We start from the raw sequence: 25,354 nt of genomic DNA on the forward strand, positions 1-25,354 counted from the left end.
AAATCAACTGGAATTGCTTTGAATCTATAGACCAATTGAAGAGAATGACAGCCTTACAGTATTGAGTCTTCTCATCTATTAACATGTTTACTCTCTCCACTATTCATTTATTCTTTAATGTCTGTTAAAATGTTCAAGGTTTTCTCCATAGAGGTCATACATGTCTTTTGTTAGATCCATTTTTGGAACTTTATATTTTTTTCTTCTTTTGCTATTTCAAAACTTTTCTGACTATTCTTAAAAAACAGTTTTCTGACATTTGCTGGAATATAGAAGTGAAGTTGAGTTTGGTATATTGATTTTGAAACCTGGAAAAGAGCCTTCATCAGAACCTGCCTGACCATGGTGTCACCCTGATCTCAGCCTGCCAGCCTCCAAAATGGGAGAAAATAAATTTTTGTTGTCTATAAACTACCCAGTTTGTGATACTTTGTTATAGCAGCTACACTAAGGCAATAATTTATTGGTTCTAAAAATTTATTTGATATTTCTTAGGGTTTTCTACCTATACAATTGTATCATTTTTGAAGAAAGACAGTTTTACTTTTTCCTTTCCTATCTTTATGACTTTTTATTTCCTTTTCTTGCCTTATTGCCCGGGCTAGGACAGCTTGTAAAATGTTGATTAGAGGTGCTAGTAACTAATATTCTCCTCTGTTCCTAATTTTAGAGAGGAAAATGCTCACTATTTTACCATTAAGAATGCTGTTGGTTCTAGTTTTTCCCCCATATCTCCTATATCAGATTGAGGAAGTTGTCTTCTATCTTTATTTTTTTTTAAAGATTGTATTTATTTATTTGACAGACAGAGATCACAAGTAGGCAGAGAGGCAGGCAGAGAGAGGAAGGGAAGCAGGCTCCCCGCTGAGCAGAGAGCCCGATGTGGGGCTCGATCCCAGGACCCTGGCTGGGTCTTGACTTGAGCCAAAGGCAGAGGCCTTAATCCGCTGAGCCACCCAGGCATCCCGATTGTCTTCTGTCTTTAGGTTGCTGAGAGTTTTTGTTGTGAATAAGTGTTGCATTTTGTCAAATGCTTTTGTTTACCATTTATTCAGATAATCAAATTATTTTTCCCTTTTAGTCTATTAATGTGGTTGGTTGATTTTTAACTGTTAAACCAATTTGCATTCCTGAGATAATCTCTACTTGGTTATGACTTCTTATCCTCTTAATTTTTTTTTTAAGATTTTATTTATTTATTTGACAGACAGAGATCACAAGCAGACAGAGAGAGAGGAAGGGAAGCAGGCTCCCTGCCGGGCAGAGAGCCCGATGCGGGACTCGATCCCAGAACTCTGGGATCATGACCTGAGCCGAAGGTAGAGGCTTTAACCCACTGAGCCACCCAGGCGCCCCTTATCCTCTTAATCTGTTCTGTATTTGATTTGCTAACATTTTGTTTAGGATTGTTGTATTGATGGTCATGAGTTATAATGGACTATATTTTTTCTTACATGTTCTTGTCAGGTTTTGGTGATACAATGATGCTGACCTTATAAAATAAGTTAGGAAGTGTTCTCTTTATTTTCTAAGAGAATTGGTATAAGATAGGTAATACTTCTTATTTAAAATTTTAGCTAGAGTATTTTATCTTTTAATCTATATGTCCTCATATTAAAATGTGTCATAAACATCATATAGTTGAATCTTGTATTTTGTTTAAATTTTCCTTGTTGATCTTTTTCTTTTTGTTAGACTATTTAGTCTACCTACATTTAACATAGTTACAGATAGGGTAACAAACCATTCACATCTAAAGTCCTGTTGCCTGCTTTTTGTCCTACCTCGTTTTTGTTCCCATTTTCCTCTTTTTTTTTCTTCTTTTGGATCAAATATTTTTTTATTATTCTATTTCATCTTTCCCATTAGATTTTTCCACATTGTGGTAAAAGAAACACAACATTTGACATCATAACTATTTTTAAGTATAGTTTCCTAGTCTTAAGTACATTCACATTTTTATGCAACCAGTTTCCAGAACTCTTTTCATCTTGCAACACTGAATTTTTTTTTCCTTCTTGCAACACTGAAAACTTTAAAAAAAATGTAATTAAACAATAATTTCCTATTCATTCCTCCTCCCAGTCTCTGGCAATTACCATTCTGCTTTCTGTCTCTGTAAATTTAACTATTCTAGGTGCTTCATGTAAATGGGGTCATCAGTATTCTTTTGTGACTGGCTTATTTCATGTAGCATTATATCCTCAAGGGTCATCTATATTGTAGCATGCGTCAGGATCCCCCCCCACCTTTTTTTAGAGAGAGCACCCATGTGGTGGGAAGAGGAGAAAAGGGAGAGGGAAACAGAATCTTAAGCAGGCTCCACGCCCACCACAGAACCCAACCTGGGGCCCTATTTCACAACCCTGAGATCACGACTTGAGCCAAAAACAAGAATTGGTGTTTAACCCACCGAGCCACGCAGGCATCCCGAGAATTTTCTTCCTTTTTAAGCCTGAATGATATTCTTTATTATTTTTAAAGATTTATTTTTTTAGGAGAGAGAGAGCCAGCATGTGTGAGCTCAGGGAGGAGCAGAGGGAGAGGGAGAAGGAGAAAAGTAGACTTTCTGCTGAGTGCAGAGCCAGGATGTGAGGCTCAATCTCACGATCCTGAAATCATGACCTGAGCTGAAATCAAGAGCCAGCTGCTTAACTGACTGAACCACCCAAGCCTCAAGGCTGAATAACAGTCTATTGTGTGTATATATACCACATTTTGCTTTTCCATTCATCTGTCAATGGACATTTGGGTACCTTCTACCTTTTGGCTATTGTGAATGCTGCTGTTATGAACAAGGGTGTACAAGTGTCTGTTCCGAGTTCCTGCTTTCAGTTCTTTTTGATATAAACCTAGAAGTAGAATTTTTGGTACATATGGTAGTTCTATGTTTAATTTTTTGAGGAACCATCATACTGTTTTCCACAGCAGCTGCACTATTTTACATCCCCACAAATAACACACAAGTGTTCCAATTTCTCTGCATCTATGCCAACATCTGTTTTTTTTCTTTTTCTTTTCTTTTTTGGATAATAACCATCCTGATGATTGTGAAGTGGTATCTCATGATTTTTATTTGTCTAAGCTTGGCTTTTATCTCCATGAATGTAATGTGTTTGGCTGTTTTTTGGTCTCTGATAATTTCTTGTATTTGGGGTCATCATAAGTCCGCTTCTTTGTTGTTTTACTTGTTTCCTCTTGGGGTGCCTTGTCTTCTTATGTGTCTGGCCGCATTTGTGGATTAGGCATTGTAGTGCTTTTTAAAAATTGTTTATAGAAACTATTTTAAGGTTAGAATGGTATAAACCTCTTCAAAAGAGATGCTCTTTTTTTAAAAAAAATGTATTTATTTGTTTGAGAAAGAGAGCAAGAACAGGAGGGAAGAGGGAGAGAGAAGATCTGAAGCAGACTCTGCACTAAATGGGGAGCCTGACATGGGCTTCAATCTCACGACCCTGAGACCTTGACCTCAGCCAAAACCGGGAGTGGGTCGCTTAACGGACTGTGACACTCAGGCACCCCAAAGACGCTTTTCTCTCCTAAGTCCTAGGAGGGCTAACATTTTAGGATCCTTTTGCTCTGTATTCAGAGCTTGACGTTATCTAGTCCACTCAGATGACTTGAAACCATCTGTGAAGGGAATGGATCACTTCCAGTTCACATCTTCTCTTAAATTAAAGCTCTTCAGGATCCTAGATTAAAGTAAAGTGTAAAGAGTTTTGTTGGCTCAGGGCTTGAATGTCACACTGAAGAGTCTAGAGAGGGGATGGGCAGTTACTGGTCAGTCTGCTTTGTCAGGGGCTAACATGTTGAATCTTAGTTCTGTGGTCCAGTATGGGAAAAGGAGGAAGGTAAGCTGGGCCAGTGTGGGCTAGGGATACAGAACCAGGCAGAGAGCTAGTCTGTCTCACTGGTGTGGTATAAGGCATGGGGTCTACCAGGTGGACTATAGCTGAGAGAAGCCAAGACCACAGAGAACCTGTAGGTCATAGTTCGCTTGGGCCAGAAACAGGTTCTCTTCTCTGGTCCTGGGAAAACTTTCTGGCCAGTGACTCTTCCGGGCTAGCCAGTGACAACTTGCGTGATCTTGGCTGAGCCTAGATAACCCTGGACAGCTTCATTATGGTTCTCTCTGGGCTTATTCTGATCCCTCCTTTTTGGTCTCCACTCACTATAATGTCCCTACTCAGTTCACTTCAGTAAAGCCTCATTGCTCTTAGGATAGGACTTAAGTTATTACCAAGAACTTCAAGGCTATACATGATCTGGCCACTGGCCACCTCTCCAGCCTTATCTCCTCCAATTATCTGCCTCATTATAGATTTTCCTTCTTCTTTTTTTAAAGCACCACGTATCCTTGATGACCACAGGGCCTATGCATGTGCTGTTCCCTCTATAGGAAGTACTCTTCTTGCCCCTATTTACCTATTGTTATGGAATAAATATATGTATGCCCCCAAAATTCATATGTTGAAGCCTTAACCTCCCAGTGTGGCTGTATTTGGAGTAAGGGGGTCATTAATTGAGGTCATAAGGGTAGGGTCCTGATCCACTAGATCAGGACCTGATCCACTAGAATTAGTGTCCTTGGAGGAAGAGACACCAGAGAGCTCATTTTCCCTCTCTTCCTGCACACAAATACTGAGGAAAGGTCATATGAGGACATAGCAAGAAAGCAGCCATCTGCAAGCCAGGAAGATTGTTCTCACCAAAACCCAAATTGGCTGGGGCTTTGATGTTGGATTTCCAACCTCAAGAACTGAGAAAATTTATTTCCCTTGTTTAAGCCACCTGGTCTATAGTGTTTTGTTATGGAAGCCTGAGCAGACTAATACATCTAATTTAACCCCTATTTTTCCTTTAGGTTTCATATCAACTATTTCCTTAAACATCTTTGAACCAAAGCCTCCTATTAGTGGATCTCATGGTACCACGTACTGTGTAAGATTTATGTTTTTGATTATTTGACCAATGTCTGCCTTACTTACTAGACCGTAAGGTACATGAAGGTCTCTGGTTTTATTCAGGGCTGCATACTCAGAACCTAATAGCAGGCAAGGCACAATACACTTTGGGGGGAGGGGGGAAGAGAGGTGGGTGGGGACAAACAGTGCCTTGAGCTGGGAAGGTTTTATGGACATTCAAACCCCTCTCTGACCCAACAGAAACTATATATTTATAATCAAGATGTGACTCTAGGATCTTGTGATAAGCCTCAGGATCCTGCCCGTCATGTCTGGCTCAGGTCCTGGGCTGAGCTGGGCTGGGCTGGGCTGGTCCAGCAGAACCCCATTTATAGGGACAGGCAGAAGACTGGCTCTGACATCAGGACACCATTATATGTCTCTTACAGTGTTCTCTTGAGGATGAAGTCATGACTTTGTAACTACTATTCTATATTATACACACAATTGTACTCCCCCTACCTGTTCCCACAAATTAGTTCGTTTTTAAAACCAGAAATTTGTCTAATGGGCAGTTGGGGCCACTGGTGTATCAGACAGGGCTCACTCAGGGTGCAGAAACCACACCAGTAATTTGAATAAGGGACCTTTAATATGAAGAATTCTTAGCTAATGAAAGATAGTCAGTAACTAAAAGGGTCAAAAGAGAGCTCCGAAGAATGTAGGCATAGTAACTATAGACCGTACCTACCATCTCTAGGGCTGAGGCAGAGTGACCAAGGCGAGGACAAACTAGCAAGTGCCTGTCCCCCAACCCCAAGGTGAGACTGGGGCCTTGTTAGAGGAGGAATTTAGCCCAGTGGACGGTGGAGATGTTTGATGGATGGCCACAGGCTATAGACCAGAAGCAGGCGGAACAGCTCACTAAAGGGTGAGCAACACTGGGTCTCCCTAGACCACGGGCAACCATAGGAGCAAGAATCAGGAAGGTTCTGAACCAGGAAGCCCCTTATGATTTTTTATTTTATTTTATTATTTATTTTTTGTAAATTTCTCCAACCTTCTCTCTACTGACAGAGCCTAACATTGTGCCACTAGCATAAGGGAAATGTTTACAGAATTCAGCTCCAGGATCACAGGGCAAGCCAAAGAAGGGAGGCTTTAGAGCCAAGAGGCAACAAGTTGGCAAACTAGATTCAGGTCTTTCTTTTTTTTTATTTTTAAAGATTTTATTTATTTATGTGTGTGTGTGTGTGTGTGTGTGTGTGTGTGTGTGTGTGTGTGAAAGAGAGAGGGAGAGCATGAGCAGAGGAGAGGGGCACAGGGAGAAGAAGCCTCCCCACTGAGCAAGGAGCCTGATGCAAGGCTTGATCCCAGGACCCCAGGATCATGACCTGAGCTGGAGGCAGATGCTTAACTGATTAAGCCACCCAGGTGTCCCAGAACCTTTCTTAAAAAAATTGATGGGACATCCTTTTTACCCACTGAGTCCTTATAATGCATCACATACTTTGTTAATAATAACAGGAAGTATCTCACTCGATTGTCATAACTACATTAGGGATTTAAGAAAGTTACTCAAGTTCACACAGCGAGTAAGTGGGGGAGACAGGATTCAAGCCCAGTAGTTTCAAAGTCAAATCCTCCTTACCTACTGCATGAAACTGCCTCCTGGATTCTTTCACTCCAGACTTGATAAATGCAACAGAAATGTTTAGAGAGGGATAGAACACTCTGTATGATACCAACTATGTACTATTGATTAAGCCGGAGGCCTGTCACTCTCCTGGTTCTATAGGATCCTTCTCCTTCGAATCCTTGGTTCTCAGCTGGTTACTGTTCCTTGTCTGCCCTCTGCCTGCATTGTGATACCTTGTTCTAGAAAAAGAGCTGGCATGTAAATCACAGAATTTTCAGCTTCTCTTCCTGTGATTGTCTAAAGTCGAGACATTTTCCCCCTTGTGATTCTGTAGTGCTACCTACTGCTTAGCACTACGCAGTGAATATGGTAGGAGAGCCACAGCAGGAATGTTTCTGGGGACTAGAAAACCCAACTCAAATGAGAACCAATAATATGGGAAATTTATTGATTTACCTGACTTTGTTGGTTCAGGTAAGCCTTAATCAGCCCTCCAACTCTGTTTCTCTTTGTTCTGACTTTTCCTGTTCATGTGTTGGCTTCCTCTTTAGGCTGGCTGTCTTCATGGTCACACAACAGTTGCCAGCAGCAAATAGTCCTTCACTGACATCCAAGGAAATAGGATTTTATTCAATTATTGTGATGGGGAAAATATTGGATACTGAGAGATGTAGGCCTCGGTAAGAGATCTATTCCTGAAGCCATCAGTACGAGGTAGATGGGATTAAGTCAACTGACTTAGCAGAGAATCCACACTCACATGTGGGGGATGGGGTCTATCCCATCCAAAGTGCCTCCGTGCTGTACAATGGCCAGTGGGATAGACTGGATGTTAGAAGGTGTATCTGTCGGGATAGACTAGGTTTTGCTGTGGTAGTAAACAAGCCCCAGTCTTTTTATAACAGCAAAGTTTATTTCTTGCTCCTACTACATGTGTACTGTGAGTTCCCTGGGGGACCACTATTTAATGTTTCCTCCCTTCAGGACCCAGAATCGTGGAGTTACCACCATCTTCAGCGTTGCCTGTTGTTGCTGAGGGAAAGAGAGTATACAGAATTGCCTACTAGCTCTTAAAGTTTGGACCTGGGAGTACATCTACTCACACATTATTTGACCAAAGGAAGTGGTGTGGCCATCCCTGACTCAAAACTCTAAGGAAGTACAATCCTATCACGTGTATGGAAAACACACCAGAAATGTCTGGTGGCTAGCATTAATGTGCACTACCACAGGAGGCCAGCAGAATATGCACCACAGAGGGCTTATGGAGACCACCCCAGTTTTTGCCCACTTTTTGTTGGGAAAGGAATAACTTATGGTTTTGATTGCTATGTAAAAAGAAGCCTCCCTACTCTGCAGAAATCAGGAAAACTCAGTACTCACTTTCTGTGTGACTATCAAATGCCTCCCAGGTGTTTTGCCATTAAGTGGAGTTCATGGTTGTTTGAGGGACTCCTTTTAAGATATTTCCTCAACTTGGGGTGCCTGGGTGACTCAGTGGTTTAAAGCCTCTGCCTTCGGCTCAGGTCATGATCCCGGGGCTCTGGGATCGAGCCCCACATCGGGCTCTCTGCTCCGTGGGGAGCCTGCTTCCTCCTCTCTCTGCCTGCCTCTCTGCTTACTTGTGATCCCTGTCTGTCAAATAAATAAATAAAATCTTTAAAAAAAAGATATTTCCTCAACTCAAAGCAATTCTCTTTTTTTGTGGTCTTGATCCACAGAAGTGAGTTTCTCATGGACTACGTGACCTGTAAGCTGGTCATGATTGTTCTGGGGGAGGGAAGGGACACCTGACACAAGTTGGGTCAATTAGAGCCTCTTCTCTGAGATTTTGGGATTGGAAAGATCCCACAGAGACTAAAAAATTAGTGTAGCTGGAATTATATCACGTACTTGGGAGTAGTTGGTAGATGTATTTTTCCATTGTATTACCTGGAAGGAGAGAAAACAAGCTTGTGGTGAGAGTCTTACTGGTAACCCTGTGCTTCCAATCCATCCAGAAGTCCATCTGGGTTCTTGCTGGCCTGAGAGACCCATCCCTTTGACCCTTAAAAAGCTGTAAGATAAATCCCTCCTCCTTTTTTTTAAGTGATCTGGGAGAATACTGGTACTCGCAGCCAGCAAACTCCTAACTGGTGCAAGTTCTTTGGCTCTGGACCTTGACACGTATACAAAAGGGTCACAGGTGTAGCCTATTCCAGTAAAACAGAAGTCAGGTGGCAATTCTGTTGCATCAACTATACTTCTGGCAGTTCCTTTCCTGCTTCAGAAAGCTCATCAGAATGTGAGTGTGTTCAGATGACATTATTATAGCGATCATCTGGAACCTGCTTATTTATTTTTTTAAAGAAAAATAATTTGTCTCCTTGGGTAAATACTATTTGTGACATAGATCCCAACTGGTTATATTCCTAACTCAGTAACTGGTTATTGAGTACATGCTGTTTTCTCTGCCTGGAGTCCTCTCCTCCTCCCTCAATTCTTCAGACTCAGCTCCCGTGGAAGGACTTTCTACACTCTCCTATATTATATTAATTATGTCCTTCTCTTGGCTTCCCAAAGCAGGTAGCACATACATGTAGTGTTACAGATTCCCTTCCATTTTTTAAGGGTTTTTGTTGTTGTTGTTGTTATTGTTGATTTTAAGGATTTTATTTACTTGACAGAGAGAGAGTGAACAAGCAAGGGGAGCAGGAGACCGAGAAGCAGGCTCCCTGCCGATCCCAGGACGCTGGGATCATGACCTGAGCTGAAGCAAACGCTCAATGGGCTGAGCGACTCAGGTGCCCCATATTTCTTCCAAAAGTACTTCTTTATATGTCTTTCTCATTTGAAACTCTGATTTCCTTAGTGCTTGGGAGAATGCCTTGTTTACCTCCATATCCCACAGTACCTGGATTGGAATAGATGCTCAAAAAGTTTGTTGAGTAAATGAAGTTAACTCTGAGCAACATGTTCCATATATACTCTTTTTTTTTTTTTTAAAGATTTTATTTATTTGCCAGAGAGAGAGTACACACAAGCAGGCAGAGAGGCAGGCAGAGGCAGGCAGAGGCAGAGAGAGAAGCAGGCTCCCCGCCGAGCAAGGAGCCCGATGCGGGACTCGATCCCAGGACCCTGGGATCACGACCCGAGCCGAAGGTAGTGGCCTAACCAACTGAGCCACCCAGGCGTTCCTCCATATATACTCTTATTCATTCAAGGAATATATAGCGAGGATCTCACCATACCAGGCCATTTTCCAGATACTGCAGATGAGCAACACCAAGCCCTGCCCTCAGAACATTACAAATATTAAGGTCATAAGGGCTATAAGGAAAAGCAAAGCGGGATGAGGGGAGAGAGAATGATGGGGGAGGGTGGGACTTGATGTTTTAGTAGAGTGGTCTAGGTGAGTCTGAGGCAGTTACTTTTGAAAATTTTGATATTTGGAGTAAAGGCACATGCCTTTCTGAAACCTTGGGGGTATGAAACAGCAAATGCAAACGTCTTGAGGTAGGAGTGAGCCTGCATGTTTCAGAAATAGGAAGGAGGCTAGTGTGGCTGGAATGGAGTAAAGGGGTAGGGTGCAAGGAGAGGCAGTTAGAGAAGGGGAGGAGTGTTGGGTGGGGGGAGGTCACAATAGGCTCTCGGAGGCCCTTGACAAAAAGAGTTTGATTTTTGCTCTGAGATGGGAAGGCATTGGAGGCTTTAGAGAAGGGCAGAAATATGCTTTGACTTATGTTTTAACAGAATCCCTCTAGCTTCTTGAGAACAAGCTCTCTGAGAGCAGAGTGAATCAGGGAAAGCACGTAGAAGGTTACTGCAATATTCCAGGGAGAAGGTGACAAAGGCTCAAAGGAGGGTATTTTAAAGGTATTTGCTATTGGATTACATGTGGGATATGTTGATAGGAAAAGAGGAGTTAACTATGACTTCAAGGTTTGGCCAGAGCCACCAGACAGATGTAACTGATCTTAAATGAGGTGGGGAAGACTGGAAGGAGCAAATTGAGGAGCCAGTTCCAGAGTTTGGCTTTGGATATGTCAAGTTTGACACATTGCTCAATACTTTATACGTTCACTGTTTTTCAGAATCTGAGGGTTAAAATGCAACCTGATGTTCAAGTCCTCTTTATTTATTGAACACCAGGTACTGTGCAGAAAGCTTAATGGGTGCTGTCATTTAAATCTTTCAATCACTTCTACTGGCTTAATTACTAATATTTTCATTGCTCTTTTTGGATTAAAGATTAAGTGGCATGTCCAAAGTCACCCAGCCAATTATTAATCTGTCAGTACGATGGAGATCCGGGATGCCAACCTAGATGTGTCAGACTGCAGAGCTCTTGCTGTGTATTAATCACTGGATTCTAAAGGTGGGGATCGCTTTCTGAGCATATCTGCCATAGGCTTGGGCTCCATGACAACACAGGTATCTGCGACGTATGACGAAAAAAACACAGAAAGGCCCAACCCCATCCTGGGTGTTACAGGTGACACAATGGAAGCTGTTAAGAAAGGATAGCATCATTGTACCTGCGGGGACTCATGCTTGCAAGTTGTCAAGTACCCGAAAATTTAATGTTAAAAAGCCATTAGAGGTTGTTGTCCTTTAGAAACAGAAGAGACTAAAAACTGCCGTGGAGCATTGGTGGGAAGAAAGAAACACCAACTCCCAGGCGATGCTTGTTGGGCAACACCGGACTGTAGGGAGAGGGGCCGGCAGGGACCAGGATCCCTGCCCTGCCTACATCCTTTCGAAAGAGTAGCCTTGTGTGACCTTCCTTAGGTGGTCCTCCATAAAGACCAGGATATGGAGCACAAAAGCCGGGAACCTCTGGGGCCGCAGCATCCGCCCCCTGTGCTCTCCTTCTCCGCCCCCTTCAGTCTCCTAGCGGGGAAAAGCGGGACGACGCCTGCGCATGCGTCCGGGGCAAGGTCCGCTCCCCGCGACGTCAGGGGGCTCGCGCCCGCACTAAAGCCCCGCCCCCCCCGGGCGCAGGAGGCGACCTGGGCGGGGGGCCTCGGGCCCCGCCCCCAGCCGAGCCGAGCGGGGCCGAGCGGAGCCGAGCAGCCCCGAGTGCGGCCGAGCCGAGCCGAGCCGAGCGGCCCGGAGTCGGTTGGTGCAGCTGCGTCCCCGCCGCCCAGCAGTCCGAGGCTCCGGCGTCGCCGCCGCCTCCGCGGGCCCTGCGCCGGCCGCCCGCCCGCCCGCCGGGAGGGAGGCCCGGAGCGCGGGGAGACCGGCCCGGCCGCGGGCGCCGCCGCCGCCGCTGCCAGGTGAGCGCCCGCCGCGGCCCGCCGGCCCCGCGCGCCCCCGCGACTGTCAGTCTCCGTGTGTGTGTCTCTCTCTGCCTGTCAGCCCCCCGTGTCTGCGCCAGCTGCCTCCCGCCACGCCTGACCCCCCGGCTCTGCCCGCGGCGGCCGCCAGCCCCTCCCGCCCGCTGCCCCGGGTCTTTCTGTCAGCCGCCAGCACCCCCATGCGCGCAGGCTCCGCCCCTTCCCCCCGAAGCCCCGCCTTCGCCCCATCTGTCAGCACCCCCCAACTGAGCCCCCGGGCTCGGGCGTCCTGGGGCTCGGTGTAGACCCCGCGGGCCGCAGCCGCTACGCGAGCGCCAGGGGGCACGGAGGGGAGCGGGGCGCGGGCAGATGCCCGGCCAACCCCGCGAGGGTGCGTGTCCCAGCGCGCGGTGCGGGACCGCGTGGGCGCCCGGGAGCCCCGAGGGGGGGCGCGCACGGCGGGGCGGGGATGCCGGGCCGCCCGGAGCCCCTCGCTGCGGCTCCCGCGGGCCGCTGCGGGCGTGGGGCAGCCCCTGCCCCTGGCGTGGAGAGCGCCAGCTCCGCCGAGGAGGCAGCTGAGCCGGGGACTCCAGCCGCTTGGGGGTACAGTAGAGCCCTGAACCCCGGGACCCCCGTTTGTCCACGCGAAAACACTCACCCTGGGCCCGGGGAGCCCGGATGCCGAGAGGGGCGTGTGAGCGCAGTTTGGGGTTTCCATTCAGAGCAGCCTGTCGGAAGTGATTGAGGGGCGGGTGGGATGTGGAGCTTAGGTGGAAAGTGTTTGAGAGCTTGAGTCACTTTGAGTTGCGTGGTTTGCATTTCTGAGCAGTGATTGCCCTGGGCTTGTGCCCTGGGAGAAGCTGTTCTGTGGTGGGGAGGAGAGGTTAGGTAGAGGAGGAGGGGAGGGCACACTCCTTTCTGTTTTTATCTGTGTCATGTGAACACATAGTATTTATTCAGGAGACTCCACACATCTTCGGTTTAAAAAGGGGCGACAGTAGTTTCCATGTATCCGTGTTCTTGTGCGTTGTTGTGTTGACGTTCTTTATTTGTAGAAACTTGGCATCGCGGTATTTAGAAACCAAGAGAAAACGCGTCCTGAAACAATTGGTATTTTGCCGGATTGTCCTCAACCACGGGGAAAGAGCCAAACGCGCACTTCATTAGCTGGAACAACTTATTCGGGCTTAATTTGTTTCTAAGAGACATACAGTGGAAAAATCCAGAAGCAGCAAAGTAGTATCAAAGAGTCTTAGGAAATTAATGAAAGGGCCCTTCTATTGCTGCCTTGGAAAGATGGTATCAAAGTAGCTGTAGAGGACAGAGCTACTATGTAATGATAAACATATTAACCAAGTTGGTTTTGTGACCTTGATACATGGAGCAGCGCTTGATTTGTGCACTGCTTTGCAAACGGGCAAACATTGCGTGGAGATGGGGTAATTTTTGCAGAAAATGTTCTCTGTGTTTTGTTTTCATATTTAAGTATGGTTTCAGACTAGAGCATTCTCCTGGTAGGAGGTTTTTTTTTTTTTTTTTAAGACAACATTAAAAATTACAAAAGTAATTCACGTTTAAAGCATTAAACTAGAAAAAAAAAAAAAAAGCTTGGGAAAAAAATCGTAATCCCATAAAGGATAGGAAACCACAGTTAGGTATTTATCCTTTTAGTCTGTTGTTCCTCTGCATAAGTATTTTTTTCTTACAAAAGTGCTACTATACTAGGTGATTGTTTTATCATATGCTTTTTTCCTACTTATAATTAGATTATGTATAATCTTACAGATTATGTATGCCTCATAAAGGCATGAGAGGAGGAGGATGGATGTAGGGATTCAGTGGTGATTATACATAATTCTTTGCTTAATCTGATTTGCAACTTTAAAATACTCTGAAGGTGGAGATGTTGTCTCCTCTTCTGTAGGTATGTATTGGACCTATTTATTACTCATAAAACTTGTGTATGAGTAAGAACTTGTGTTCCCTTTGTGATACTTTAAAAAAATAAATTGGATCCTCTACTTAGAGCGCTCCAGTAGCTTCTCATTTTAAAGTAAAATATGAAGTCCTTGCCCTGGCTAACTAGGCTACTTCCCTGTTCTCACTTCCAGTTTTGCCAAACACATCTCTTTGCTGTTCCTTTAAAACTTTAAGCATATGCCAGCCTCAGTGCTTTTGCATTTTCTATTCCTTCTGCCTAGAACTCTGTTCCTTGGATATCATGGTTCTTGGCTCAGGTCTCTGTTCAGATGTAACTTTATTAGGCTTTCCTGACCCTTCTGTGTAAAATACACCCCATTCCCCTATTCTCCTTAACCCTCCTTAACCTTCCTTTTCTTCATAGCACTTACTCCCACTGGTGCGTACATATTTATTTGTTAGTTTATGTCTCTTTTCCCCCATTCACCCAGAAATGTGAGACTTTTCCACTGATGTGTCCTCAGGGCTCAAAACAGCACCTGACACATTATAGCTGCTTAATATTTGTTGAATGAGTGAGTGAATGAATGCTCATTATCTGACCATTCTTATCACCTTCCTGTAGCCTCCTAGGCTTTTAGATAGGTCTATCCTGGAGTGGGGCAACAATCCGTTAGAAGTCAAGATAGTCCTTTCCTTTACGTATCTGAGAAGAATTTTACAAGTGAGGCTTATAATCTAAGAATTATAGTCTTGATCTAACTTGAACAATCGAGGGAAGAAACATTTTTGGCAGTTGTTACTGGCTCTTTTTTGTATGCGTTATCCCTTGTGTCACATTGGAAATCTTCGAAAAGTGTAAAGTATCCAGTTATGTTTACAGCTGTGATTTCAATTCGGTAGTTCTTAGTGATAGTACAAGCCTCAAGAGCATAGTGAGTTTTTTTGTGTCAACAGATACCCAGAGATATAATTACAGCTTTAATGTGTTTTCATTTGAGGAGTAGCTGTTATATTTACTTACTTTCCTGGCAGTTCTATCCTTTTCAACTCCTTATCAGTTTTTGGATGGCCTCACAGGTATACTTAAGTTTTTTTTTTTCCCCTCAACATTTTAAAATAAATCCTTGATCTCTGAGCATTTTACATCTCTCATGTGACTCTTGAACGGTTTGAAAGTAACAGTTTCATCTTTCAGTATGAAATGATATCTGTAGTAAAACATAATTGCATTTTCATTATAAGGATGGGGAAAATTGTATCTTGGGATAGAATTTTTACAGAAAGGAAATGGCATGAATGTAAGCCTTTTTAAAAGCTTGAATTTCAATTAGGCTAGTTTTTGAAAAAAAAAAAAAAATCCTTGTTTTTTGCGCATAAGGAAAAGGATTCCTTTGTATACAATCCATAGACCTTCAAAAATGTTTTTTTCTTATGCCTCAAATATACAAGAACTTGGGGGAAAATTCTAAATGAAAGTTTTCTTTTAATGTCCTAAAAGGAACGCATTAAGAATTTATTTTTACTTGTTCCTTAGGCCTTTATCGAGCACAGAGTTGGGGCAGTTCTGTGTGTTTGTGCGCGGGCTGCTTGACCGGCAGTCATGCTCAGTTTTAGATTACCAACCTGCTTTCTTTTCTTTCATTTTTTAAAAAAGATTTTTATTTTATTTATTTGACAGAGAGATAGAGCAAGAGCACAAGCAGGGGGAGCAGAAAAGGGAGAAGTCCCCGACTGAGCAGGGCGCCCGATCCAGGGCTCTTTTCCAGGACCCTGAGATCATGACCTGAGCCAAAGGCAGACGTTTAACTGACTGAGCCATCCAGGCACACACCACCCTGGTTTCTTATTATTTCTTCTCTTTTGTCATTTGGCTACCTCCCTTCTGTCATCATATTCTCTCCCTAAATGATCTCATCCATCCCCAGGACTTTAATACCCTTTGGATGCTAGCCCCCCTTCCCTTGGTTAGACCCCCTCCTGGACCTTTCTCTCATGCTAGTCTTGCATTTTTACCCAAAGCCTTCCTGCTGTCTCTACTTGCTGCCCCACTGTCCTCTCAAACCTCATATGCCCCAAGTATCTCCCTCTCCACCCTCCAGATGTATATCCCTTATTCCGGACTCCTGTCTCCCCTCTCTCCAGCTTTCTTCACCCCCTGCCTTCCCTGTCTTTGTCCTTACTGTCCTCTCATTGTTCAAGCCAAACACCTGAAAGTTGTCTTCGATTCTTCACCCCACATCCAACCCATCAGCGCAGCCCGTCGGCCGGGGCTCACAATACCTCAACTCCTGCCTTCTCTCCATCCTCCTAATCCGGCTGCCGTCCTCCCAGCTGGGTGACTGCCTCTGCCTGTACTTGGTCTCCCAGTTTCTGCTCTGGCCTGCTCCTCCCTTCTTCTAACCTCTGTTCATTCCCGTTGTGGCCGGAGTGATGCTACTAAAAGCAAACCAGGTCATGTTATCCACCCCCCCCGCCCCTCCCTCCCCACCCTGCAGTCTTCCCACTGCACTTGGACCCACACCCACACTTCTTAATCTGAGGTGCTCGGCCTCTGTCTCTCCCTCTCCAACCTCTGCTACTTGCTCAGCCATTCTTTCAGGTTGGAACTGTCAGTTCCTCTAATGTTCCAGCTCTCCTCCTCTTCTGTACAAGCCCTTCTCTCTTCCTTGGCACCCTTCCCCTATTCTTCTCCTAAAGATCCTTCTCCCACATTTGCTCTCAGCTAAAATGTCCCTCCTTGGAGGGGCCTTTTCTGATCACCCCTTACCTGGTAGCTTCCTCCCTGTTGTCCCCTCTTAGTACTGGTGCATTTCCTGCTTAGTGCTTTACCAAAATTCTAAGTATCTCATTGATCTGTTTCCTTCTTTTTTGTCTGCTCTCCCAGGACACTGCAAGACCTACGAGGGCAGAGAGAGCCTTGGCCTGTTTATGGTGCAGTCCTGGCACCCAGTGCTCTTGCCTTGAATCCAATGGGTGCGGGTCCTCAATACCTTTTGAATACTAGTTTTTTTTTTTTTAAGATTTTATTTATTTATTTGACAAAGAGAGATCAAAAGTAGGCAGATAGGCAGGCAGAGAGAGAGAGGGGGAAACAGGCTCCTCTCTGAGCAGAGAGCCCAATGTGGGGCTCGATCCCAGGACACTGAGTTCATGACCTGAGCCTAAGGCAGAGTCTTAACCTACTGAGTCACCCAGGCGCCCCTTGAATACTAGTTTCAATAACAGCTAATGTTTTTGGAGACTTACTGTGTGTCAAGTCCACTGCTAAGTGCAATCGTGTATTTTTTTTTTTTTTAATCATGTATTAGCTTTAAATCTTTGGGAGAACTGACGAAGGTGACTGTGATTATTACGCTATCATTTCTGCATCCTAGTTGGAAAAAATGAGATTAGAGGAATAAATTTTATAGTTACGCAGCTGAGAAAGTGGTGGAGCTAGGATTTGAATCTATGTGATCTGACTGTAGAAACTTTCCTCCTATTCATTACTGTCTTCTGATGTGAATGCAGGGATGAATGAATGTGAAATAGGCCATAATAGTAATGTTTGAGGGTTCTGAGCATACACGGGAGTATAAAAATTGGATTAGGGTGCTGCGTTTCCTGGGAAATTGCTGTTAAAAATCACTATGCCAAAGCACATAGATGAGTTTGAGTTCTGTTTTAATTTTGCCTTTGCTGCTTTCTAACTGTAAGCCTGTGGGCAAATTACTTAACAAGTCTAAGTCTGTTTTTTCAGCTGTAAATGGAGAAAAATAATAGTTCTTATCTCACAGGGTCTTGGTGAGTAACATAATTATACAAAAAAAAACAGTGAATGTTGGCTATTAATGTTATAAGGAGGGGAAAAAACCCTCAGGAAAAGACTTGTAGCCCCATCAACAAATTCAAATTTGGGTAAGAGTGAAAGATCATAACTAAGAGTATTGTTTCACTGATTCTGGCTTTGAATTTATAAAAATGACCAGGGAATTCACTATTTGGCTTGTGATTTATAATCATTCTAGTGATATATGACAACTTTATGTTTAGATTCATACTTGTTAAATGCTTGAGGTAAGATAGTCTTCTTCTTCTTTTTTTTTTTTAATTTTATTTATTTATTTGACAGAGAGCAATCACAAGTAGGCAGAGAGGCAGGCAGAGAGAGTGAGAGGGAAGCAGGCTCCCCGCTGAGCAGAGAGCCCGACGCGGGACTCGATCCCAGGACCCTGAGATCATGACCCGAGCCGAAGGCAGCGACTTAACCCACTGAGCCACCCAGGCGCCCAGTCTTCTTCTTTTTAAACTCCTTTTCATCTTAAAGATTCTCAGGTTCTCAGGATAGATCTTTTGAGAGGCTGGCCATTTTTGAGAGTCTGGCTGGTTTTTTCTCTTTCATCAGAGAGATACTCACCAGGGGAGCTTGGGTGGCTCAGTTAGGTAAGCAGCAGACTCTTAATTTCGGCTTAGGTCACGATCCTCAGGGTCGTGGGATTGAGCCTGGCATCAGGCTTAGCATGAGTTTGCTTGGGATTCTCTCTCTCCATCTGCCCCTCACCCCCCCTCTAAAATAAATAAAAAATTTAAAAAAAATATTGGGTCACAGTTGAATTTTCTGGTGGGTTGGCTTAGGATCAAGTGCTCGTTTGGTCATTTCCAACAACCCTGTGAGGTAGAGGGTGAGGTTGTCTGCTAAGACTAAGTGAGAAGAGGTCAAAGGGAGAAGAAGGAGATTTGACATAGAACTGAGGTCAGGAAGAGTGAACTTAGGGCAATGTCCATGATTTCCTGACAGTATGCAGGGCTCTGTTGAGGTCGGAGACCATGGGTGGATTGGGGTATCAGTACCATTCAGCTGCCAGGTTTTGGGAGCATGGAAGGCATATGGTTGGATTGAGCCAGGGCTGAGGTTTGCTGGCAGAGGATTGGTGGGGCAGAGGGTCTGGGTATTGGCCAGGGAGTGATTAACATGACAGGTAAGGGTTTTTAGGCTGGGTGAGAAGGAGAAAAGGACCAGAGGTGTTGATGAAGTCAAGGAGTGTGTGTTTGTATTGGAGTGATAGAGTAATGGGAGGACATGGTTATACAGGGACATGTGAGTGGAAGATTTTAGAGCTGGAGCAGTTAATTATTGGACATGATGGGCTCCTAGGTTTTGCCACAGGCACGATGGCTAAAATGAAGTGAACTCAGTGAAGATGAGTGACATCAAGGAGGTCAAGTAACCGAGAGGCTGGAGAGTTGTTTGGGTCATCCATGTGGTCAGAAAACCCATCCCAGGGATGGCAGGCATCTGGGATGGAGAGAAGAAAAGTGCACCAAGTCTTCAGTGAATGAATTACCAGCAAGAGAAGAGGCATGGCCGCCCTGCAGGATCCTCAGAAGATGAGGGGGTTTTGCCTGAGGACAGTGGAAGAGCAAAGACCTTTCAGCTTTATTGGTTGCAGGGTCTTTCTGGAAGGAGTTGGCCTTGGCCCAGGTTCATTATGCTTCAGAAGGAATCCCCCATTCAAGGGGGCAGCACCCGTGACATGTTGTGTGTGTTTCTAAGCTTGGTCATGAAAATCATCTGAGGCCGTGTGTTAAAAATACAGATGTCAGGGCCCTCTCCCAGGGCCACTGGATTCGAGTTTATAGGAGAGGAGACTGGGAATGTATATTTTAAACTCTCCCACTACCACACACATACCTGGTAATTCTTTATAATTAGGCAAGTTTGGGGAACACAGCTATAGTATTTAAGATCATGGGGTCTGGAAACTGACTGCGTGGGTATGAAGGAGATGAGGCGGGGAGGCATGAGCCTTGGCCCATGACTCTAAATAGCTTAGCTTTCCAGGTCTGTCTGATATCAGAAGCAGTGAATTAAGGGACCCACCATTAGAGGTGAGCACGTTGACCACAGCAAGGAGAGAAGCTGGTGATGACAGAGCTGGAAACGCTGTATGAAATAATTCAATGGACAGCAGTGCGGGGACATTCATTGCCTCGGTGGTCCCTGAATACATTAACTAATCATAATTGTCCTGTTCGATGGGAAGAGATCAGGTTATGAGGCTGAGAAGGAAGTAATACAACTTTGAATGCTTTCTGTCCTAAGCTGGAATATTGTAGTGCTTCAGTTACCCTTCTAATTAACTTACGTGACACATTTTTGTCTCTGAAGGTGTGGGACTAAAACATTTACTCCTTGACAAGCTAAAGACAAGAGCGGTGATTATTCCCAAGGGGCCGTATACATGGTTAGATACTTAATATCACCATAGCGGCAGCCCTACTCCCCCCACCCCCTTCTCTGTTTTTTCACCAAGAAAATTCTGTTCCTTTTCATGACAAGAAAGAGGACTCCTGCAAAAGAATAGCTGCTGGGAGGGAACTTAGAGTTAGTCATTCTTGGCTGACTATTTAGAATCCCCTGTTGCTAGTAAGGAGGTTTGAGTTTGAGTTGCAGTGTTTAGAATATTTAAACTTCACTTCCAGCCTGGTTTGTCATACCCAAACACTAAAGCTGCAGGAAAAGAATGCTGTCAGCCTTGCTAGAAGTGGTTGCTATGGACCTCAAGCCTAAAACTCGATTTGCTCTATCATGTGTTCCATTTCTTATTTCCTTTGAGCATGGCTGGTGCTGACGAGCCTGGCTTTCAAACCGCTGAGCTGGGCGCCAAACGTGGCACAGCATCTTGGTTATACTCCTGGCACTTACTACATCCTTCCACTTACTGCCTCATCTCCTTGGTGAACTACAGGGCGCCACCTGAATGCACATCTTGAAACCCAGAAAACGTGGCAATGGAAGTTTAGTAATGCCAGTTCAACCAGAACTTTCCCTTTGCAAGTTGAGATTTTTTAAAAAAAGTAATTCCACTTTAAAAAAGAAAACAGAAATTCAGAATATTTTGCCATGTTAGGAAAACATCTTCTAAAGCTGAGAAATACTGAACAGATGCCAATGAATATTTTCATGATAGTATTTTAATATCATACTTAACTGCCCTACACAGCTCAGGAACCCCTGGATTCTGTTGTATTATGCTGTATTACGAAGGCTCTGCTGTATTTTGGTGCTCTTTATAATGTTTCAACCACTAAATGTACTCAGTTCATGAAGTGTTTGTATGCCTACTGTGAACTAGGCAGCAAAGGGTTAAAAAAGGTCTGTTTTCAAACATTTTGTAAGAGTTAGACAAGACGCATTTACATCTCTGACCTCAAGCAGACTCTGCTGCATGCTGCAAGGAGGTAGAATCAAAATGTAGGCTCGCAGACGAAAGAGAGGCTATTTCTGGCGGTGAGTGGAAGTGGAGAGAGGGGATGGCAGGGCGCTTTCAGAGAGTGTTTTATTCACACAGGATCTTGAAGATTTGGTAACATTTGGAACTGTTATATGTGATAGTCCCTGTTTACTAAGACATCATTTATTTTAGCTAGACTACAGAGATACGTTGGTGCTTACTGAATTAACTTGTACTCATCCAGAATGCCTCACTCCTTAATTATTTTGGGTAACTGGTCTTTGTAATTAAGTATAAAGTATTTAGGAATGTATGGTGGAGAAGGGCTTCTATGGAAGCCCTTAAGGGGCATGGGGCTCCTGGGTGGCTCAGTGGGTTAAAGCCTCTGCCTTCAGCTCAGGTCATGATTCCAGGGTCCTGGAATCGAGCCCCGCATCGGGCTCTCTGCTCAGCGGGGAGCCTGCTTCCCCTCTTTCTCTCTACCTGCCTCTCTGCCTACTTGTGATCTCTGTCTGCCAAATAAATAAATAAAATAAATAAAATCCAAAGAATTGGAAATCCAGTGCTATGGTGAACAGAAAACCAGATAACCAGTGATAATGGAAGGTATATGTTTAGGTCTATGGTTTAGGATTTGAGGGAAGAAGGAACTCTAAGTGAGGCTGGTGAGGCCTTTATAGGAAAGGAATAGTCAGGCACGTTAGGAGACCTCTTGAATACTCACCATCTCATTTCCAAGTGTCTTTCTTGGGAGTGGTTGGCAGTGCGGGCAGGAGAGCCCTATGTGCTGGGGCCATGATAAACGGAAGGAGGCCAGCTTCTTCTCATTCTCCCTTGTTCTAGCATGGGTAATCACAGAGGGTTTTACAGAGTGGGTCTACCTGTTCCAGGCCTCTGCGTGCCTTGTTTCTGGGGTTGGCCTGCCTCAAAGCTACATGTTTGTGCCATAGTGAAGGCTCTTTGGCTGACATATGTCCATTTGGGTGACTCCTCCTTTGGCAAGCTCATTTCTTGCCATGATAGGTTAGCTACAACTGGACCACTGTGCCACCCTTGCACATGGTCATTGTTAGGTCTGAGACCTTGTGGTCAGTTTTTCCTTTCCCATATAAGACTGAATTTTCCCCTCTTCTCCTTGCCCTTTCAATTCAACACTTAATTTTCTAGGAAGCTGAAAACATACCATTTGCTACTTTTTGTGCTGAAATGGGACCCTGGCTCAGAATTCTGATCTTTTTGGGAATCAGCATATACAGTTTTGAAAAAAAAAAATAGTATTTTCTTTGTTTATTCCTGATAATGCCAGTAGCATTTTAATAGCTATTTGGCAATACTGTATACCCCCATTTTACCATGCAGGTAACTAAAGCAACTCTAAGAAAATGAATCCAGTCACTCCCCCAATAATGTCCTTATTTTGTGCCTCCTGTGTATCAGGTTCTATGCTAGACACCAGTGGGGAGCAGTTAGACATGGTCTTTCTCTGGCCTCATGCTGCTCCCAAGTCTGGTGGATCCATGGCTGGGAAGCCATGATAGATTTATACATAAGTAGGCCAGGAGGCAGAAAGGCTTGGGGTATAGTCCTGCTTGTGCCATTCACCAATGACATGACCTTGGGCATTTGCCTCTCTTTTCTGTCAACTGTAATAAAAGAATCTTTTAACAAGGTTTATAAGAGTTTTATAATAAATGACACTACCTAGAAAAGAGCTTTGAGAAGGTCAGTTAACTATATATACAAATATAGTGGGGGTAATCAGTCCCTGCTTTGACTAATAGGAATGGCTAATGGAGGGTTTCCACTACTCTGTGGCTTCAGGGAACACTGTGTACTTCAGAGAATCCCCAGATGTAATACTGAAACTAAATATTATTAATATTTCATTAATTTTTAATGCTTTTAAATAATTAGAAAATGAACAATTTTTTGGTGTCTGGGGTTAATATAGCCTATTTAGTCATTCCTAATGAACTATAGATTTAATACTTACTGGCATTATTTCAGAAAACAGTGCTCCTAGATATTTACTATCTAACAAGAAATTTATTGCTCCAACAATGGCTTTGTGATAATACTAAGATTGTAATACATAACATGGACTTACAGAGTAGAAAGACAAAAGTTTTTCTGAACAATGATTAAAATAGAATAAAAGTATCATTTGTAAATTGTAGAAGATATCTTTAGTTTTTACAGATTTAGGTAGATAAACATCCTAAATCCAAAATCATCCATTTTGGACTATCTGGTTCCTTTTTGTCTGACCTTCTGTTGTTTTATGGTCACTCGTCCTGCATATCCCTGAAGATCTAAGACCTTTCATTGTGGATATTTTTTGTAGTAACCTAGACAAGACTTTAGTCTTTTGAAACCTCAGTTTAACCATAAATTGTGCCTTTTCTTTTCCATATCTACTTCACAGAGTTGTTGAGACATTCAGGCAAAGGACTGGAACAGATGTGCTTCTGTCTGTGTGATGGTTCTCATTCAGGCATAGGTGTAGTGGTTAGGTAATTCTGGCAAATAAATGTCTCAGAAGGACTGTATTTTGATTTATAATACAGCCTTATTCAAGTTTCCTGATTCTTTCTCATTAAAATGCACAGCCATCCACATCTTTTGGTCTGGTCCCATTCTCACTTAATAGCATTTCACTTTATGCCTCGTTAGCCATTCACCAACAATTACTGAGCTTCTGCTATGTGTAGGGTGCTGGGAGTGTAGAGGCGAGAGGGCCAGACCGTCTTCTTGCCTGTTTGAGTGGGGAATGAGCCCAAGTCTACAGCATCAGGACTCGTCTGAATGTCCAGCCTCTAGGCCTTCCCTACATATTTCAGACTTGCCAGTTCCTACAATTGTGTGAGCCAGTTCTTAAATCTCTTAATCTGTGCATGTGTGTGTATACTTAACACACATACACACATGTATCTTACTGGTTCTGTTTCCCTGGAGACCCCAGACTGATGCAGGACTTGACAGATGCTCTCATTATTGATGCAGAAAGAGGAAGAACACGTGGGGTAAACAAAAGGCTTAGTGTGGTTTTAGCCATGTGGAGTTTGAGGTGCCGTGGACTCTACCTGGAGACAAGCGCAGGCAGATGCAGTGAGGTCGAGAAGAGCTCACACGACTGATCTGGACTGCCGATGTAGGAGTTTGGAAGTTACTGGCTTGGGTCTGTCCGTTGAAGCTATGTTTGTGGTTGATTTCAATCACAGAGTATGTAAGGTAAGAGGAGGTGTCATGATGGAACCAGGACGGACCAGGGGGCGACCAGGATCAAGATGAAGTCAGGAAACACCAGCATTGGGAGGAAAGGCAGAGGCAGAGGAACCAGGGTAGGATGCCAGGAAGGAGTGAACAGGAGGATAACCAGGAGAGAGCGGGCTTCTGGAAATCAAGGCAGGGGGAGAATTTCAAGGAGGGAGTGCAGCATTGTCAAGAGCCTCAAGGCCAAGAGAAATGTTGGTGTATGTCCACTGAACTTAGCTCCGAGGAGGTGTCATTAGAGGTGATTTTTTCAGTGTCATAAGACATGACGGGGTGGAACAGAGAATCCGTGGTTGTGAAGTGGAGATGCATGTTTGCTGCTCCTGTTTCTTCAGGGAGATCACTTCTGAAGCGTGCGGACGAGAAGGGGCTGTGCGAAGGGATGATTTTAGGATGAGAGGGGCTCTAGCGTGTTCAGAGGCTAAAGAGATAGAACTGGAAGAAAGGAAGAAGGCAGAGATTCCAGGGAAAGAAAGGTCATATTCTTGGTCAAATGCTCCTCCAGGGGTAGGAAGGTGCGCATAGGGGATGGTCAGTAATATTGCCAGAGGGGGGAGCCCCTCTTTCACTTCGTATGCAAAGAGGTGAGACTATTTGGGGATACAGAGATGGCTACAGAAAGTAGGAGACCAGAAGTTTTGCCCTCATCAAGGCTTCTGTGTTCTTTGCGACGTGGACATTTGGCAACAGCTGATGGCCCGGATGAGCTGTGCAGCGAGGTCTCCAAGGGTGTAGTGTGATTGCTGTGGGGCTTGAGGTAGAGGCTGACTGTGGCTCCCCACTGTTGAATGAAAGTTAAGCTCCGCAGTCTGAGTTTGTACAGAAGACCTCCACAGTCTGCCTTTAACCACTTCTGCCAGGCTGCCTGTCTTTTCTGGGTCATTCCAGAGCCCCTGTACTTCAGCCCCAGGTGTTTCTTTCTTTCTTTTTTTTTTTTTTTTTAAAGATTTTATTTATTTATTTAACAGAGAGAGAAATCACAAGTAGGCCGAGAGGCAGGCAGAGAGGGAGGGGGAAGCAGGCTCCCCGCCCAGCAGAGAGCCCAATGTAGGGCTGGATCCCAGGACCCTGAGATCATGACCTGAGCTAAAGGCAGAGGCTTAACCCACTGAGCCACTCAGGCACCCCGCCCCAAGTGTTACT

General features: G+C 44.4%; 1 protein-coding gene and 1 long non-coding RNA gene across 3 annotated transcripts in view; one reads left to right on the plus strand and one right to left on the minus strand.

Annotated features, from left to right (window-relative positions):
- The window catches only part of LPIN3 (lipin 3), a 39,637-nt gene extending 27,018 nt beyond the window's left edge, over positions 1-12,619 (minus strand). For both annotated transcript variants that reach the window (XM_032838484.1, XM_032838483.1), the window contains exon 1: positions 12,460-12,619. In XM_032838484.1, coding sequence (XP_032694375.1) covers positions 12,460-12,519 — 60 coding nt within the window. In that variant the 5' untranslated portion in view covers positions 12,520-12,619. The remainder of the gene's footprint in view (positions 1-12,459) is intronic.
- LOC116855633 overlaps positions 12,260-25,354 on the plus strand; it is a 96,140-nt gene continuing 83,045 nt past the window's right edge. Inside the window, exon 1 of the long non-coding RNA XR_004380409.1 lies at positions 12,260-12,404. This is a non-coding gene — a long non-coding RNA (uncharacterized LOC116855633). The remainder of the gene's footprint in view (positions 12,405-25,354) is intronic.

Source organism: Lontra canadensis, unplaced genomic scaffold, assembly GCF_010015895.1.
Source record: "Lontra canadensis isolate GAN:19392208 unplaced genomic scaffold, GSC_riverotter_1.0 scaffold105, whole genome shotgun sequence".
NCBI classification, from domain to species: Eukaryota; Metazoa; Chordata; class Mammalia; order Carnivora; family Mustelidae; genus Lontra; species Lontra canadensis.